The sequence below is a fragment of the Canis lupus genome, chromosome 37 (genome assembly GCF_048164855.1).
Source record: "Canis lupus baileyi chromosome 37, mCanLup2.hap1, whole genome shotgun sequence".
NCBI classification, from domain to species: domain Eukaryota; kingdom Metazoa; phylum Chordata; class Mammalia; order Carnivora; family Canidae; genus Canis; species Canis lupus.
In genome coordinates this window covers 1,444,797-1,464,826 of record NC_132874.1, presented here as the reverse complement: position 1 = coordinate 1,464,826, position 20,030 = coordinate 1,444,797, and the positions used below count along the sequence as shown (strand labels likewise).

Below are 20,030 nucleotides of genomic sequence, written 5' to 3'. Positions count from 1 at the left end.
TATTAAACATCTTGGCAGGCATTTTTAATACCATTCCTCATTTTCTGAATAAAAATTGCCTTGTTTGTCTATGTTTTGCCTGTAATACCTTGACAGCTATCTGCCTTATTCAATTTATGAGCAATGAAACTCTTTATATTAAACTTTGTGCAACAAACCAAAAAAAAATTGAGTTACACACTCAATTTTACAACTTATTTAGTTTTTTCATAGACAGATTTGGCATAATTTTGTGTTGCCTACCTCTACAGTTAGAGCCCAGATTAATGGCGTGATTTCCCGTGTGAAACCACCGGGGTTCTGGTGGCTCCATGCACGAGCTGTGTCATCTGGAGCAGCTTGTTTTTTCACCCTCCTGGCCTCTGTGGCTTAATCTGTAACATTGAATAATGAACTTGCTAACTTCTTGAAGCTGTGTTAAGAATAAGATGAGGTAAACAATGTCAAGTAATTAACATTAGTGCCTAGCTCAGGCGGTCCATATATTAGCTACATTAATATTTAAGTGATTTGTAGTTCACGCTGTTATTTTATTTTTTCTCATAATTTGTGAAATTTTAAATACATAGAAATTTGCAAGGACTAGTAGAAGAAATACACATACTTCATCATTCACAATTAATCACTATTCCTTATAGTCATATTTCTTTCCAGCTATTTTTAAAGAAATAAAACATTACAGAGAAAGCCAGTTTTTAACCTAATTTCCTCTCTAGAGACTTTCATTATTATCAGTTTAGTACCCCACCACCCTGTTCAGTTGTATATACATATATGTTCTTTCTTAACTATTGCATGTTTTAAATTTCCATTTACAGAAGGTGGAAGAAGAGCCCCCATTGCTGGCTGGATTCTAAATGTTGGTTGTCAGTCATCTAATCAGTGGATTGTGTATCCACCTACATGTTATCCTATCCATTCATGACCACTGGAGATGCTTCTTGCATCCTCTGGAGTGATGGCCTTGACAATCCTACAACTTCCAATCACTGCCAAAGTTTTAGTGTACACAACCTTAAAGCTGTTGGAAAAACAGGTGAACTCATGATTTAATTTTGATAAAGTGTTCTTAGAACAGTGGGGCCGTATTTTACACCCTGATGCAACTGAGAGATATAATGCAGTCCCTTTTAATGAGTCATAACTCCATCACTTCTTACTAACTGCTTAGGAAAATGTGCAAACATGTCAGAATGAGACTTCCCTTTGGTTAACTTACATTATAACAATACACTCATCCTAATACATGAAACCACTGCCTAATAACTGGAAGTGTACTAGAAGATATATCTTTCAGTTTTATGGGATTGTAAGAGACACATAAATAAAATAATCAATGTAGGCTTTCTGGAAGGTGAGTTCTTTGTGAGAACAAAGTGAATAAGAGAAGAGGCTATCAAAAAAAATTGGATATTAGTTCCATTGGGATTGAGTTCTGGCAATTGTTTATGTCTATCTTTCTCATCCTTAGAGGAAGCATTGCCAACTTCAGAGAAGTTACCCAGTCCCAGAGTTAAAATATATCCTGGTAATACAAAACATAATTCTATCACAGAGGTTGGGGATAGGATTGGGTAGAGGGGCAGAAGATATGCTAGGGTCATTCTCCAGTGAATACAATGGAATCAGAGGTATAGCTATATATAGTAACAAGGTCATCTTCTTCCTAAGATTTTGCTTGATCACATGGATAGGACTCTAGATTTCCCAGTATTAATGAGACAATGTTAAGAAAGGTTTTACCTAACAGCAAGCCTGGTTCTCTGATGCAGAGATACAAGCCACTTTTCCTATCCATCGTTTACACGCAATGCTTCTCCGTTAACAAAAGAAAAAGTAGATAATTTTATTTCCTTGTAAAATAATGAGATTTTGAAAGCAATTTTTACATCTTGCAAACCTGAAAAGAGTGATGCAAACTGTTAGTAAATAATCACAGCCATGAGTCTGAAAAACTTCTAAGTACCGTACTCCTCAGAGCAAATAATGACTTAATACTTATTGAAATCCTAAACCAAATATTCAGCACTTCCATTCTACCATTTTACCAGTCATTCCACTTTGAGGGAGTATAGCTACACTCTTTTTGAAAGAGAGAGTGAGTGAGCTCATACAAGTGGGGAAGGGGTGATGAGGGACAGAGGGAGAGAGAGAAAATCTTAAGCAGGCTCCATGCCCAGTAAGGAGCCCAAGGAAGGGAGGTCCAGGGGTCGATCCCATGACCCTGAGATCATGACCTGAGTTGCAATCAAGAGTCTGACGCTTAACTGACTGAGCCCCCCAGGGACCACTCTATACTCTTCAAAGATGCTCATCTTTCTCCTAACAGGTAATACGTGGTGAGAGGTGATGGAGAATCACAACACAAGCTCTTTTGAAGGCTTCATCCTGGTGGGCTTCTCTGACCATCCCCACCTAGAGCTAATCCTCTTTGTGGTCATCCTCACTTTTTACGGGCTGACTCTTCTTGGCAATATGACCATCATCTTACTTTCTGCTCTGGATTCCCGGCTGCACACACCGATGTATTTCTTTTTGGCCAACCTCTCATTCCTGGACCTGTGTTTCACCATGGGCACCATCCCTCAGATGCTCTACAACCTTTGGGGCTCAGATAAGACTATCAGCTATCTGGGTTGTGCCATCCAGCTCTACTTCGTCCTGGCTCTAGGAGGGGTGGAGTGTGTCCTCCTGGCTGTGATGGCGTATGACCGCTATGCTGCAATCTGCAGACCCCTGCACTACACAGTCATCATGCACCCCCGACTCTGTGGGCAGCTGGCTTCAGTGGCATGGTTGAGTGGCTTTGGCAATTCTCTCATAATGGCACCCCAGACATTGATGCTACCCCGCTGTGGGCACAGGCGGGTGAACCACTTTCTCTGTGAGATGCCAGCACTAATTGGCATGGCCTGTGTAGATACCATGAGCCTCGAGGCACTGGCATTTGCCTTGGCCATCTTTATCATCCTGACACCACTCATCCTCATCCTCATCTCTTATGGGTATATTGCACGAGCGGTATTTAGGATCAAGTCAGCTACAGGGCGAAAGAAAGCCTTTAACACGTGCAGCTCCCACCTAATTGTTGTCTCTCTCTTCTATGGCACAATCATATACATGTACCTCCAGCCAGCAAACACTTATTCCCAGCACCAGGGCAAGTTCCTCACTCTCTTCTACACAATCGTCACTCCCAGTGTTAACCCCCTGATCTACACACTGAGAAACAAGGATGTTAAAGAAGCCATGAAGAAGGTGCTAGGGAAGGGGGGTACAGAAGTATAGCAAAAGTTTTGGGATTTTCTTTTGACCCATTTTCTGTATACATTGTTAGTCCTCAACATATATGAAATGAATGAGCATAAAAGTGAAAAAGAAGTATTTTTTTTTTTCTAGAAAGTTCAAATGTACATTTAGGTGCCAAATTTCTGAATGAGAGACAAAATAAATTGTTCAATTTTCTAGCTCTTAGTATCTCCAAACTGCAATATGGATCCATAACATGGCTCTTGCATATTTTTAATCATTGATATAACTGAGTTTAGTGATATTTATGTTTGACCTTCCAGGTAAAAGAGAATAAAGAAGGTTATGCAGCCAGACTATCAGGATGCAGGCTTTATGTGGAAGAATTTCTTGCTCATATTCGATACTTGTTAGTACTTTATTTGTAAAAAAAAAAAAAAAAAAAAGCTAAAAGGTCTTTTTTTTAGTTTTCTTTTTTTTAATTTCAGTAAAATATACACAAAATCAAGCTTATAATTTTAACATTTCTTAAGGGCATCATCAGTAGCATTAAGTACATTCACAGTGTTGTACAGCCATCACCACCATCTATCTTCTGAATTATATTGTCTTCCCAAACTGAAACGCTGTATTCCATTAGTGGTAACTCTTCATTCTCCCCTCCTCCCATCCTCTGGAAACACCATCTGACTTTCAGTTTCTATGAATCGGACAAAGGTCTTTTGTTTAAAATGTTTGAAGCTTATTAATCTCTACTTTCCCCATCTGTCACCGGGATAATCATGGACAGAGGCAGAGAGGAAATGACATGAATTCTGGGGAACTGTTGGAGTCTTTATGATTGGATGTTCTTTGTGTGTTGATTTAATCACATTTATATCCATGACTGCAGTCTCTCGCCAGCCTAATGGGAGTTGATTGGAACAGTTTGTATTAAATGAATGAATCCTAAAGGCAGGCAGGTTTCTTCAGACCTGAAATATTACCAATTGGACAAATTCCATCTCATAACCTGGGAAAACACGTTACGTTAAAATTTTTGAATAAATTTTAATGAATAAGGACTTTTAATGTGGTGAATAAGGACTTTTAATGTGGGGATGTTGCCAGTGGCATCATTAGGGATTGGATAAAAGATAGGTTTACTGATTTTTTTTTAAAGCTCTCTCAAATCTTTAATAAAGTTCAAATTACTCTAGAGGCTCCAGAAAAAAATACCAAATACCTAAATACCTAAATAAATACTTACATAAATTGTTCTAAAAAATACCATTTTCAAACACAATGTGCATATTTTCCTATTTGTAAGCACTAATTCTTGTACTTTGTCCAGATAGATTAGATTTTATTTTATTTTATTATCCTATTTTATTTTATTTTTTTAATAATAAATTTATTTTTTATTGGTGTTCAATTTACCAACATAGTGAATAACACCCAGTGCTCATTCCGTCAAGTGCCCCCCTCAGTGCCCGTCACCCATTCACCCGCATGCCCTGCCCTCCTCCCCTTACACCACCCCTAGTTCGTTTCCCAGAGTTAGGAGTCTTTATGTTCTGTCTTCCTTTCTGATATTTCCCACACATTTCTCCTCCCTTCCCTTCTATTCCCTTTCACTATTATTTATATTCCCCAAATGAATGAGAACATACAATGTTTGTCCTTCTCTGATTGACTTACTTCACTCAGCATAATACCCTCCAGTTCCATCCACGTTGAAGCAAATGGTGGGTATTTGTCATTTCTAATGGCTGAGGAATATTCCATTGTATACATAGACCACATCTTCTTTATCCATTCATCTTTCGATGGACACCGAGGCTCCTTCCACAGTTTGGCTACTGTGGATATTGCTGCTATAAACATCGGGGTGCAGGTGTCCCGGCGTTTCATTGCATCTGAATCTTTGGGGTAAATCCCCAACAGTGCAATTGCTGGGTCATAGGGCAGGTCTATTTTTAACTCTTTGAGGAACCTCCACACAGTTTTCCAGAGTGGCTGCACCAGTTCACATTCCCACCAACAGTGTAAGAGGGTTCCCTTTTCTCCGCATCCTCTCCAACATTTGTGGTTTCCTGCCTTGTTAATTTTCCCCATTCGCACTGGTGTGAGGTGGGATCTCATTGTGGTTTTGATTTGTATTTCCCTGATGGCAAGTGATGCAGAGCATTTTCTCATGTGCTTGTTGGCCATGTCTATGTCTTCCTCTGTGAGATTTCTGTTCATGTCTTTTGCCCATTTCATGATTGGATTGTTTGTTTCTTGGGTGTTGAGTTTAATAAGTTCTTTATAGATCTTGGAAACTAGCCCTTTATCTGATATGTCATTTGCAAATATCTTCTCCCATTCGATAAGTTGTCTTGTAGTTTTGTCGACTGTATCCTTTGCTGTGCAAAAGCTTCTTAGCTTGATGAAGTCCCAATAGTTCATTTTTGCTTTTGTTTCTTTTGCCTTTGTGGATGTATCTTGCAAGAAGTTACTGTGGCTGAGTTCAAAAAGGGTGTTGCCTGTGTTCTCCTCTAGGATTTTGATGGAATCTTGTCTCACATTTAGATCTTTCATCCATTTTGAGTTTATCTTTGTGTATGGTGCAAGAGAGTGGTCTAGCACTACATTCTTCTGCATGTGGATGTCCAATTTTCCCAACACCGTTTATTGAAAAGACTGTCTTTCTTCCAATGGATAGTCTTTCCTCCTTTATTGAATATTAGTTGACCATAAAGTTCAGGGTCCACTTCTGGGTTCTCTCTTCTGTTCCATTGATCTGTGTGTCTGTTTTTGAGCCAGTACCACACTGTCTTGATGACTACAGCTTTGTAGTACAACCTGAAATCTGGCATTGTGATGCCCCCAGTTATGGTTTTCTTCTTTAAAATTCCCCTGGCTATTCGAGGTCTTTTCTGATTCCACACAAATATAAAAATAATTTGTTCTAACTTTCTGAAGAAAGTCCATGTTATTTTGATAGGGATTGCATTAAATGCGTAAATTGCCCTGGGTAACATTGACATTTTCACAATATTAATTCTGCCAATCCATGAGCATGGAATATTTTTCCATCTCTTTGGGTCTTCCTCAATTTCTTTCAGAAGTGTTCTATAGTGTTTAGGGTATAGATCCTTTACCTCTTTGGTTAAGTTTATTCCTAGGTAGCTTATGCTTTTGGGTGCAGTTGTAAATGGGATTGACTCCTTAATTTCTCTTTCTTCAGTCTCATTGTTAGTGTAGAGAAATGCCACTGATTTCTGGGCATTGATTTTGTATCCTGCCACGCTACCAAATTGCTGTATGAGTTCTAGCAATCTTGGGGTGGAGGCTTTTGGGTTTACTATGTAGAGTATCATGTCATCGGCGAAGAGGGAGAGTTTGACTTCTTCTTTGCCAATTTGAATGCCTTTAATGTCTTTTTGTTGTCTGATTGCTGAGGCTAGGACTTCCAGTACTATGTTGAATAGCAGTGGTGAGAGTGGACATCCCTGTCTTGTTCCTGATCTTAGGGGAAAGGCTCCCAGTGCTTCCCCATTGAGAATGATATTTGCTGTGGGCTTTTGGTAGATGGCTTTTAAGATGTTGAGGAATGTTCCCTCTATCCCTACACTCTGAAGAGCTTTGACCAGGAATGGATGCTGTATTTTGTCAAATGCTTTCTCTGCATCTAATGAGAGGATCATATGGTTCTTGGTTTTTCTCTTGCTGATATGATGAATCACATTGATTGTTTTACAAGTGTTGAACCAGCCCTGTGTCCCGGGGATAAATCCTACTTGGTCATGGTGAATAATTTTCTTAATGTACTGTTGGATCCTATTGGCTAGTATCTTGTTGAGAATTTTTGCATCCATGTTCATCAGGGATATTGGTCTGTAATTCTCCTTTTTGGTGGTGTCTTTGTCTGGTTTTGGAATTAAGGTGATGCTGGCCTCATAGAACGAATTTGGAAGTACTCCATCTCTTTCTTCCTTTCCAAACAGCTTTAGTAGAATAGGTATGGTTTCTTCTTTAAACGTTTGATAGAATTCCCCTGGGAAGCCATCTGGCCCTGGACTCTTGTGTCTTGGGAGGTTTTTGATGACTGCTTCAATTTCCTCCCTGGTTATTGGCCTGTTCAGGTTTTCTATTTCTTCCTGTTCCAGTTTTGGTAGTTTGTGGCTTTCCAGGAATGCGTCCATTTCTTCTAGATTGCCTAATTTATTGGCGTATAGCTCTTCATAATATGTTTTTAAAATCGTTTGTATTTCCTTGGTGTTGGTAGTGATCTCTCCTTTCTCATTCATGATTTTATTAATTTGAGTCTTCTCTCTCCTTTTTAATAAGGCTGGCTAATGGTTTATCTATCTTATTAATTCTTTCAAAGAACCAACTCCTGGTTCTGTTGATCTGTTCCACAGTTCTTCTGGTCTTGATTTCGTTGAGTTCTGCTCGAATCTTAATTAAGTCTCTTCTTCTGCTGGGTGTAGGATCTATTTACTGTTTTTTCTCTAGCTTCTTTATGTGTAAGGTTAGCTTTTGTATTTGAGTTCTTTCCAGTTTTTGAATGGATGCTTGTATTGCGATGTATTTTCCCCTTAGGACTGCTTTTGCTGCATTCCAAAGATTTTGAACGGTTGTATCTTCATTCTCATTAGTTTCCATGAATCTTTTTAATTCTTCCTTAATTTCCTGGTTGACCCTTTCATCTTTTACCGGGATAGTCCTTAACCTCCACGTGTTTGAGGTCTTTCCAAACTTCTTGTTGTGATTTAGTTCTAATTTCAAGGCATTATGGTCTGAGAATATGCAGGGGAGGATCCCAATCTTTTGGTATCGGTTCAGACCCGATTTGTGACCCAGTATGTGGTCGATTCTGGAGAAAGTTCCATGTGCACTTGAGCAGAATGTGTATTCAGTTGAGTTTGGATGTAAAGTTCTGTAGATATCTGTGAAATCCATCTGGTCCAGTGTATCATTTAAAGCTCTCATTTCTTTGGAGATGTTGTGCTTAGAAGACCTATCTAGTATAGAAAGAGCTAGATTGAAGTCACCAAGTATAAGTGTATTATTATCTAAGTATTTCTTCTCTTTGGTTATTAATTGGTTTATATATTTGGCATCTCCCACATTCGGGGCATATATATTGAGGATTGTCAAGTCCTCTTGTTGGATAGATCCTTTAAGTATGAGATAGTGTCCCTCTTCATCTCTCACTACAGTCTTCTGGGTAAATTTTAGTTTATCTGATATAAGGATGGCTACCCCTGCTTTCTTTTGAGGACCATTTGAATGGTAAATGGTTCTCCAGCCTTTTATTTTCAGGTTGTAGGTGTCCTTCTGTCTAGAATGAGTCTCTTGTACACAGCAAATAGATGGGTCCTGCTTTTTTATCCAGTCTGAAACCCTGCACCTTAAGATGGGGTCATTAAGCCTGTTCACGTTCAGAGTTACTATTGAAATATATGAGTTTAGGGTCATCATGATATCTATTCAGTCCTTGTTTTTGTGGATTGTTCCACTGAACTTCTTCTTAAAGGGGAATTTTAAGAGTCCCCCTTACAATTTCTTGCAGAGCTGGTTTGGAGGTCACATATTCTTTCAGTTCCTGCCTGTCTTGGAAGCTCTTTATCTCTCTTTCCATTTTGAATGAGAGCCTTGCTGGATAAAGTATTCTTGGTTGCATGTTCTTCTCATTTAGGACCCTGAATATACCCTGCCAGCCCTTTCTGGCCTACCAGGTCTCTGTGGAGAGGTCTGCTGTTACCCTAATACTCCTCCCCATAAAGGTGAGGGATTTCTTGTCTCTTGCTGCTTTAAGGATCTTCTCCTTATCTTTGGAATTTGCAAGCTTAACTATTAGATGTCGAGGTGTTGAACGGTTTTTATTGATTTTAGGGGGAGATCTATTTCCTGGATCTGAATGCCTGTTTCCCTTCCCAGATTAGGAAAGTTTTCAGCTATGATTTGTTCAAATACATATTCTGGCCCTCTGTCCCTTTCGGCGCCCTCGGGAACCCCAATTAAACGTAGGTTTTTCTTCCTCAGGCTGTCGTTTATTTCCCTTAATCTATCCTCAGGGTCTTTTAATTGTTTGTCTCTTTTTTCCTCAGTTTCCCTCTTTGCCATCAACTTGTCTTCTATGTCACTCACTTGTTCTTCCACCTCGTTAACCCTCGTCGTTAGGACTTCTAGTTTGGATTGCATCTCCTTCAATTGATTTTTAATTTCTGCCTGATTAGATCTAAATTCTGCAGTCATGAAGTCTCTTGAGTCCTTTATGCTTTTTTCTAGAGCCACCAGTAGCTGTATAATAGTGCTTCTGAATTGGCTTTCTGACATTGAACTGTAATCCAGATTTTGTAACTCTGTGGGAGAGAGGACTGTTTCTGATTCTTTCTTTTGAGGTGAGGTTTTCCTTCTAGTCATTTTGCTCAGTGCAGAGTGGCCAAAAACAAGTTGTATTGGGAAAAGGAGAAAAAGAGAGGAGAGAAAGAAGGAAAGAAAAGAGAAAAAGAAAAAGGAAAAAAGGAAGAAAAAAAGAAAAGAGAAGAAAAAGAGAGAAAAAGAAATAAGGAAAAAAAGGGTGGGGAAAGCAAACAGAAATCAAAAAGCAAAAAAAACGAAAAAAAGAAAAAGAAAAAGAAAAAAAAAAAACACGGGGGAGTATCTTCTTTTTCTGTATACTTTAAATCCCTTGACTTCCCCTGGAACTTGTCCTTCTAGCTGGTCTTCTGGGGGAGGGGCCTGTTGTGCTGATTTTCAGGTGTTAGCACTTGGGGGAGCTGCTGTGCCGCTGCCTGCTGCAGGGCTCAGTGGGGGTTGTTTACCCCGTGAGGCCCCAGGAGGAACTACCCCAGTGGCGGCTGCAGCTCTGGAGCCCTGGATTCAGCCCCCGCAGGAACTCCGGAGCTCTCCGTCTGCAGGGCCTGGAGGCTCCGGGGCGGCGCCGCTGATCTGCTCAGCTCGGGGCAGGAGCGTCCTCGCTGTCCTGGGCCCTCCCGGCCTCTGCCTGTCCCGGGGGGAGGCCGGATCCTGGGCTGTGTCCCGGCGCCCTGTGCTCCGGGTCTGCGCTGTTGGATTCGCGCTCCCGCCCCACAGCCCCCTCCGCGGAGCCGCCCCCGAGCCCCCCGAGCTGCTCCCGCCCCGCAGCCCCCTCCGCGGAGCCGCCCCCGAGCCCCCCCGAGCTGCTCCGGGTCCCCCCTGCACGCTGCAGCCCTTAGGGAGCTCGGCGCACTCTCCCGGGGCGCAGGTGCCTGTTAGTGTCCCCGGGAGCCCGAGGCCATCCCCGCCCTCCTGGGTCCTGCTCCACCTCCCTGGAGCCCCTTTCCCCCGGGGAGGTTGGTGCAGCTCCTGCTCCTCCAGGACGGGGCTCTCCTGTCCTGGGGACACTCGCCCCGGCCTCAGCCCGGCTCCTCGCGGGCCCCTCCCCCGTGGAGGCCTTTTGTTTCTTTATTTCTTTTCCTCCGTCTTCCTACCTTGATAGAAGCGCGAACTCTTCTCACTGTAGCATTCCAGCTGGTCTCTCTTTAAATCTCAGGCCGAATTCGTAGATTTTCAGGATGATTTGAAGGTTATCTAGGTAATTTGGTGGGGACAGGTGACTTGGGGACCCTACTCTTCAGCCATCTTGCCCCTCCTCTAGATTTTATTTTAGATAAGGGCTTGTTAGAATGGGTTAGGATGGGCTGAGTTTTGATTATAGACAATATTCTGTTAATCCCATAAGAAGGTAGAATAATTAGAATATAGTTGATTTTTCCTACTTTATGAATTAAGTAAAAGGTGATACTGAGCCATGATGATGTTTGTCAAGGGCATTATTAATACAGCTGAAGTAAAGAATCTGGAGACCCATGGCTTGGCATTTTCCATTTCTTCCACTAAAAAACAATTTGTAGTATGTGTCCTAGTGGCACAAAAACATTCTATGTACTTATAAGTAAACAAAAACTCTTTTAAAATCAATCTCTGGTGGGGCAGCCCCGGTGGCTCAGCAATTTAGAGATCCGGGATGGAGTCCCACATCAGGCTCCCTCCATGGAGCCTGCTTCTCCCTCTTCGTGTGTCTCTGCCTCTCTCTCTCTCTTTCTCTGTGTCTCTCATGAATAAACAAAATCTTTTAAAAAATCAATCTCTGGTGAAAAAGATTATAATAATTTTTATGTAATTCTATGCTGTTTAGATATTTGTTATTTTAGAATCAATAACCTCTTGGGATGGGGGCAAGAGATAGAGAGAGTATAAATCACTATAGAAATAGCAATTTTGGAAGCAACCTATGGAATTTCCAACTAATTCTCTTCAAAATTTCCCTTTCCCTCCCAAAATGGTTTTCTTCACACTCTTCTCTAAAAAAAATTTAAATCACTATTACAGTTATGGGGAATGATAAGCATCAGACCTCAAGAGGAAATAAAGGTGACTATGTCCTTATTAATATTGTCATGGCCCAGCACCACCTGTTACCTAATTTTTGAAGTACTTTATAAGGTTTCATTAATTTATTTATTTAGGCATAAAGTTAGAAGAATCAAATATATTCTACCTATCCTACCATAGAAGGAGAATAACAGAATACCCCCCCATAATAAAAAACACAGAAATATTTCATTTTTATTACCTACAGATGCTTCCTTTCACTAATTAATGCTTCATCCTTACAGACTGATCTTTTACACTAAGTAGATAGAGGTTTAGATAGAAATGAGCATCAGGATTCAGTTCCCCATGTAGTTGTATATCTCTTAGAGCTTAAAATTTCTCCAAAGAAAGACATTGCATATATGCCTCTGTGTGTGTGTGTGTGTGTGTGTGTGTGTGTGTGTATTTAAACCCACTGTGATATTAAATTAAGAGCTATGGAGGCACCTGGGTGGTTCAGCAGTTGAGCATCTGCCTTTGGCTCAGGTTGTGATCCAGGTATCCCGGAATGGAGTCCTGCATTGGGCTCCCTGAAAGAATCTTGCTCTCTCTCTCTCTGCCTCTCTCTATCTCTGTGTCTTTCATGAATAAATAAGTAAAATCTTTTTTTTTTTTTTGAAGTAAAATCTTTTAAGAAAAATTAAGAGCTAGGAGATCATAGGTCAATAAATGCTTATCTATCAGATTATCAGATCATTTTCCATCTTGCTGTCTTGATGGGTGGTACAGGGACCCTGAAGACAACCTTAACCTATTGTATATTTTGACTGTTCACATTTTTCCTTCTCATTCACCTATTCTGCAAATATATATCGGGCCAGGCAATGTTCTGGGTCCTGGAACAAAACACATGAAAAATTCACACTGTATTGAGCTTGCATTCTACTGGATGAGAGAGAAAATGGACAAATTTGCGAAACCTCATAACGATAATGACATTTCTAAATGTTAGGAAGATAAGCATGACAGGGGCAGAAGCTGGGAAACACAGCAGGGCTACAGTTTTCATTGGGGAGGAAGAGGGGAGACCTTGGAAAATATGTTTAGGCAAAGACCTGGTGGAGAAGCAATGCACTTCTCTGGGGAAAAGGGCTTCCAGCAGAGGGAGCAGCAGGCACATGTAGTCAGGAGGGTGAAGAGTAACCAGAGAAAGGGATATACAGTGAGTGGGACAGACATCAAGAGCACCGGTGACCCTGGTAAGAACGGAAGGTGTTTCCAGAGGGATGACTGGTCAACTATCTAACATACAGCAAATGGTCACGTGAAACTAGGAATGAAAATTGACCAACAAATGTAGTGATGCGGGCCTCCTGGGCAAACCTGCAAAAAGATATTTCAGTGGAGCGATGGGATGGGATTCTGGTTAGAGTTCCCATGAGAGACAAAGATGGATGTGAAATACAGGCAATGAGCACAGTCAAATCCTCCTAGGAGTCTAATAATGAAGAGAAATAGAGAAACAGATGTTAGTCATAGGGATGAAAGAGTTATTTGATTCCCAGAATTATTTTTGAAAAGAGAGTAATTATAAACAAGTTTATAAACTGCAGGAAAGGGAATGATCTAGCAGTAAAATTTAGAAGACAGAAAAATGCAACAGTGATTACCTTGAATAGGTGGAAAGGAACAGGATGCGGAAAGGAACAGAAGGGGACAGTTGGGCATGAATGGGAGCAAGAGTTTACAGCAGTCTGAGGGAAGGCAAAGGGCATGAGCACAGATGCTGATGTCAGGTAGCTTTGAGCCAGGGGCTTGTGCAAGTTTTCTGACTGCTTTTCTTTTCAGTCTGAAATAGGAAGAAGGCATTGCAACCTTATTATTAACACTGCAAATATGTTAAATTAATAGAATAAGCTACCACTTAAATACCTGAAAGGAATATATTATGGGACTTGTTGCAATTTAATCTTTCTCTCTTTGATACAAGTCAACTGTTCACTGTCTTTGTCTTTGTCATTTTAGCTGGAACATTCTTTCCTGCTTTTTCTAACTCATTCTCGTTCTTATGTTTCTCCTTTTATCAATGATTGCATAGCAACATTCTTAATCAACACATTTCCTGTCTTGGTCAGGGTCAGTGCCATGTAGTACATCTCTTTTTTTCAGTAAAACAGTTGAAGCCAATTCCAGATATGCTGGAATTAACCCCCCAAATACATCCTAAATCCCTTCTCATTCAGTGGTAGCCTTCTGCAGGAGTGAAGTAAAGATTAAAGACTCAGGAGAACATAGAAGCTTCATGCTAGTCACCAAGAAAGATTTACAAAACTCTTCTTCATGTGGTTTATGCTTTCAAAAGCTCCTTCTAGTTGACTCCTTTCCTATCATCATAATAGCCTATGTCCAATAAAGAGCAGTCAGCACTGGTAAGTTCTGGTGTCCTGGAGGGCTTGTGCCAGTTACCATGCGTTTTCCCCATGGCCCTTTGCTATGGTATCATAGCATGTAGCCTACTGGCACCAGATAGTCTCCATTTGGGACAAGGTATATATAAATTCTCAAACATATGCTGCTCCATGGTATTCTGTCTTCCCTCAAATCTGGTATACATATGTCAAAGGTAAACTTAATTTTGAGGTTATGTGGATTCCCCAGTCAAGTGTTTAAGAACATGGACTTCTTGAATTAATGGAATCCCATCTCCATGGTGGATTGAACTTCTTTGTACCATAGTTTCTTTACTTGTAAAATGTGGATAGTAATATTGCCATTCTCAAAGGACTATTTTAATTTTAAATGAGTTAATACCTGAAAGCATCTAGAACAGTTCCTGGCATGTAGTGAGTGCTAAGTGTTTGTTGTGTTTTTGTAACATAGAATATACTAAAGAAAGACCTTTCCTGCTTCCACTTTTTGGAATAGAATACTGTTTCTAAGGCCATTAAGCTCTGTAAGGTTCTCATTCTCACACTACTTCCAAATTCTTCTCTGCATTTGTATCTAGCCTCTATTCTTGAATCCTTACTTTTTTGGAGGCCTAGCTATACCCTCCCTTAACCCTACATACACCCAGCATCCTGTATAAGATGCCAGGATTACACACCTGAACCCTACCAGAGCCAAACCAACAATAACCCCAAGGGCAGTAATTAAGATTTGCTTGAGTCGTAATATTAGTTCATGGGAACCCACCTAATGCAAAGATATTCCAAATTTAATCTGAGCCTTTTACATGCTGAACCTAAGGATATCCTAAGACCTTTCCATCTTAAAAAAGGAAACTTTAAGAAAGAAGTTTGGATATCTTACTTTGATTTACACTTTAAACTAGCCCCTGCCATCATGTGCATGTTTCTAGCCACCGTTAATTCAAGCATAAACCCGTGCATATTGTGGCAATAGTGCAGGAACCTCCCTATGTTTTTCTCATATGCTGTTCTTCAGAATCCATAACCACCTGGCAATGAGCTTTGAGTTTATTATCTCTAAGTTTGAAACTGCCTCTGACCCATAAGCCTTGAGGTGCTTACTGAGACTCTGGGGTACTGAATACTTGGTGCTCCCTAATACACTATGACAGGTTTGCCATTCTCAGTACTCAATTCCCCTGAACATGGTTGCTTCTTCCTGGGATCTAGCACTGAAGGATCTCACTCACGTCGGCTGTCACTGGAGTATCCCTGTGCACAGGTCTGTTCCATTCTCATACAGAGTGAATAGACAGAAATTAATACACTAAATTATGGCATTCTGGGAGCTCTTTCCTTAAAAAAAAAGAGAGTGAGAACTATGCCAATTAACAGCCCTCTGGGACATAAAGGTAACAAAAGGTGGAGAGAGAGATTGGCACTAGCCAAGAAGAGAAACTAAATTTCAATGAACCACAGTTATGTTTCATTGTTTATCTCTTGTTTCCTAACAGATTCCATAACTTGGGGGAAGTTTGTTTAACTTCTCTATTTCCACATTACCAAACTAAAGATGAAGGTGTAGCTATTTTAGAGGGCTTTGGTGAGGACAGTGAGCACCCACCAGATACTACTCTTGTTAGTAGTAAACTCTGCAGGTCTTCTCTATTTCCAGGCCCTTGATAAATAGGTATTATTTCATAATTTTCCTGTTAAGGACTACTGAAATTTTTAAGTTTATTTATCTTGGTCTATTCTGTAAACCAAAGATTTGTTTTTATTCAGATTTTCTTACTGGTTTAGCCCTCAATTTTCTTTTTAAAATACTATTCTCTTGGGGTGTGTGGGTGGTTCAGTTGGTTAAGCATACAACTCTCGGTTTTGTCTCAGGTTGTGATCTCAGGGTTGTGAAACTGAACCCCATGGTAGGCTCTAAGTTCAGCATGGGTCTGTTGGAGATTCTCTCTCTCCCTCTGCCCCCCCCCCACTCTCTCTCTCTCACTCTCTCTCTCTCTATCTCGAAAATAAGTAAATAAAAATCTTTAAAATTTTTTAAAAAATAAAATACTATTTTCTTTATTTAAATTACTTAACTATTATAAGAACTTGTGGGAAGAAAAAGGATAGCCTGCATTATGAGCATTATTTTTCCCCAAATGATTCCACCCTCATGCCCATTCTCACTTTCAGAGGTAAACACTGCTATTAGTTTGAGGAATTTAAGTTATTATCCATTATTTTTGGTGAATTAAATCTTATTTTTTTTCCTTTCCTGTTTTACCTGATGCCTCTTCCTTCCTCAACAGAAAGAAGGAATTCTCATTCTCATGTAATCCCATACAGGGATACGATACATACAATTGTATTTAGAGCATTTTAGCCATTGTTTTATATAGTTAGAATTGTGTTAGTGCAGATTTATTATTAGTCCATTCTCTATTGAGGGACTAATTTTTTTCTCCATCTTTGGCTATTGCAAACATTGCAACAATAAAAGTTCTTGTTCCTATGCTTTTATATACTGATAATTTTATTTCATCAAGTAGATTTCCATGATTAATATTGTTAGGTAGATAAATATATGTGTATTTTCAAGATTAACTGTCCTATTTATTTCTAAAAATCTAGTAATACTTTACATTTCTACCCATAATTTGTGAGAGTAGCCTTTTCCTTTTAGCAGGATTAGGAATAGGAGTTCCTACTGGTTACACTTTTTTTTTTTTTCAATTTGGTAAATGACTTACTATTACTTCAACATATTTCTCTGATTGTTTGGGAATTTAAAATCTTCTCATATAGATTTGCTATTCTGAATTATATGTTCAAATTATTTGGTATTTTTTCTATTGTGTTATTTGTATGTCTTCATGGATTTTGTAAAATTTTTTAAAGTACTAAACTTTTCATAATTATATTTTAATACTTAATGTCTACTCCTCTGACAAATTGATATGTAGCTACTTAGTAGAACATATAAGAATAAATCCTGGATAGATGGCACTATAGAAAAATATAAATCATTTTTTAAATCTTACAAAAACAAATCTATAAAACTATACTAAACAGAGGGAGAACTTCTTCACTAAGCCTAGAAATGCAAAAATCTTTTCTCTTTTTAGTTCCAAGCTTTTATTTAAATTCCACCTAGTTAACATACAGTATAATATTAGTTGTAGGTGGAAAAAAATTAGTTTCAGGTGCCGAATTCAGTGATTCATCACTATACAACACCCAGTGCAAAAATCTATGAAAGAAGAGGTAGAAATATTTGGGTGTATGATAAATAAAACTGCTTTATGTAAATCAAGGTAATAAAAGTATTTCTGTGGTAGATTAAATAGAAGTCTATTTTACTGATCTCAGAATTTCAGAGCAAATAGATGGTTTTCTTTTCCATGCTGCTTCACAGAACTCACTTGGTAGCTTACAAAAGCAAATTAACCCCAGGTTTCAGGGCACAAAACTCAAGCCTATCTGATAAGGTAGTTTAGTCCCCATCGTCATTCTCTTTCATCTTGGAAAAAGCTTAGGAGATAGTCTCCAGAGAGAGGGTAATGGTGGAGCAAATCTAAGCTAAAAATGGAACTGGCTTCACTGAGCTCTCCCTCTCTGCCCATTAGCTGCATGGTCAATTACCATAAAGCAAAGAATAGGGTTGCCTTCCCTCATAAACCAGAGCACACACCAACAATAAAATTCTCTATCCTCATTTATGTTGCAAATCTGGTGAGGAGAATTCTGAAAATAGCAGTTAATGCTTAATACTTTGCATTGTGATGCCAGAAAAACACAATCTGCTTGCCTGCAATATTTTATTGCTTTTCTCATGTTTTCTGAGTTAATCCCTAATGGAGATCTCATAATTCACTGCTGGAAAAGAAGGAGAAGGACTTGGACAAACTTCGTCATACCCACTTTACAAATGAAGAGCTTATGAAGAGCTTGACTCTCATGCTTCTACTTGGTTTTATTTGGATTCAAAGCTTTTTGGACAAGCACTCCCACATGTCATCCTATCTCTAATGCTTAATACAGAGGTATGTAGAACACTTTTCTGGAAATTATTCTATAAAACATGCTGCAATTTGAGTGTTCTGAAAACTCATCTTAAGGACTTTATCATTATACTGCAAAAGTCTGACTAAGCCTCCCTTTCTTCATTCCATTTATTTGCTTATAGTGCTACTTTGCATATGTTTGTTACCTCTATGGAAAACTAAAACTTTGGAGCACAGCAGTCCTTGGTTCTAATCCTCAATGTGCTATGTACTAGCTCAGGAAAAGAAGTCCTCTGAGCTTCCTAACTTGTGTTTTGCCGAGTCAATCTTTCATGAAATGAGCAGGGAGAGGGGAATGACAAACTTTCCTCTCTATTCTAAACCAGATTGCAATGTTGTGTGAATAATTTATTCTTTCTTTAAATAATTTTTTTAAAGATTTTATTTATTTATTCATTAGAGACACCTAGCACAAGAGAGAGAGGCAGAGACACAGGCAGAGGGAGAAGCAGGCTCCACGCAGGGAGCCCAACGCGGGACTCAGTCCCGGGTCTCCAGGATCACAACCTGGGCTGAAGGTGGCGCTAAACTGCTGAGCCCCTAGGTTGCCCTGATAAATTATTCCTATTATTTATCCTCACACTCTAGTAGCAAGACAGTTCAGTATAGTCCGTACAAGCTTTCCACAGAGGCATGATAACTTGAGGGCACTTAGACCCCAACAGTTTTTACTTTACATGGAAAACAGAAAAAGCCCATGTTGCAAATTAAATTGCTTTCCAAAAAATAATAAATAAATAAATAAAAAATAAATTGCTTTCCAAAACCACTGAACAGCTGGCTAAGTTTTCAGTGACTTTGTGGTAGGATCAGAATGACAACTCTTGTCATCTTTCTTTCTTTTTTTTCTTTTAAGATGTATTTATTTTAGAGAGAGAGCAGGCACATGAGGTGGGTGGAGGAACTGAGGGGGTGAGAGAAGCAGGCTCCCCAGGTGAGTGCAAAGCTCGATGTGGGGCTCAGACTCATACCCCTGAGACTGGACTCGAACTCATGACCCTGAGATCAGGACCTGAGCCAAAATCAAGAGGCAGATGCTCAACCAACTGAGCTACTCTTATCACCTTTCTTATTTCAATGCTCTCTCCACCATCACAATTTCAAAAAAGGTTTCCAAGATTTTGTTGAACCTCATCATTCTGAATCCCCACAGGGCAGTCACAGAGTGAGAAAATCCAGCATTTAGCCAGGGATGTAACATCAACCGATACACAGGCAAGCAGATGGTAATAGTTTATATTTATCTCAGCAAAATAAAGGGAAATATTCTGAGCAACATATAGACAAATGCTCTATGGGTCAAAACAGCCCCCTTTAAACTGCTGCTTTTTAAAAAGCCTGATTGGCTTTTTAAAGCCAATGTAGTTGATTACTTTTGTGTCTCACATTGTTTAAATATGTTCTATGTTGACCAAGGGAATGAATATTTGTTCCTCAAAATGAGAGTAATGTCCTCTGAAGATGCTGCAAGAAGAATCACACCCAGGAGCAGAGACACGGGTTGTGAGGTCTTCTGAGGCTTCAGCCATGACTAGGAATCTCTGGCTCTGTGTCGTGTCCTCCCTGCTAGGATTTCAGAGACACAGAGGACTTCTTCATTGTTTCCATTGCTAATAAATTCTTCCAATCTAATGTTAGCGGAAAGAATAACGATTCAAATTACTGAACTTCTTAAGATACAAAATGATATTTCAACTTTTTAAAAAAGGAAGCCCTCTCTTCTAGAATGGATATATTTCAAGGTTACCAGGAGTTTGAAACGGAACAAAATTTGCCCCCAAAATGAGCAAAGCAGAACGTGCAAATTAGGTGAATCACAATCTCCCAAGCACTTTTGTTCTCCTGCATGGCCCTCTGCTCACCATCCTTACCCCATCCTGCCTTCTCCAGTATTTTACTACTCCTTCCTCATGTCCTTACTGCTGAGGACAATGGAGAGACGTTGTCTGTGACAGTACACACCAACCAATGCATTCTA

At 39.6% G+C, this 20,030-nt stretch overlaps 1 protein-coding gene across 1 annotated transcript; it reads left to right on the top strand.

The window, feature by feature from the left end:
- The first annotated feature begins 2,349 nt into the window (after window positions 1-2,349).
- On the top strand, window positions 2,350-3,288 carry LOC140626135 (putative olfactory receptor 2W6). The gene has a single exon (XM_072813745.1). The coding sequence runs from the start codon at window positions 2,350-2,352 to the stop codon at window positions 3,286-3,288; it is 939 nt and encodes a 312-aa protein (XP_072669846.1).
- Window positions 3,289-20,030: the final 16,742 nt, after the last annotated feature.

Coding starts and splice junctions, on each gene's coding strand:
- LOC140626135 (XM_072813745.1), top strand. CDS start 2,350: ATGGAGAATCACAACACAAGCTCTTTTGAAGGCTTCATCCTGGTGGGC.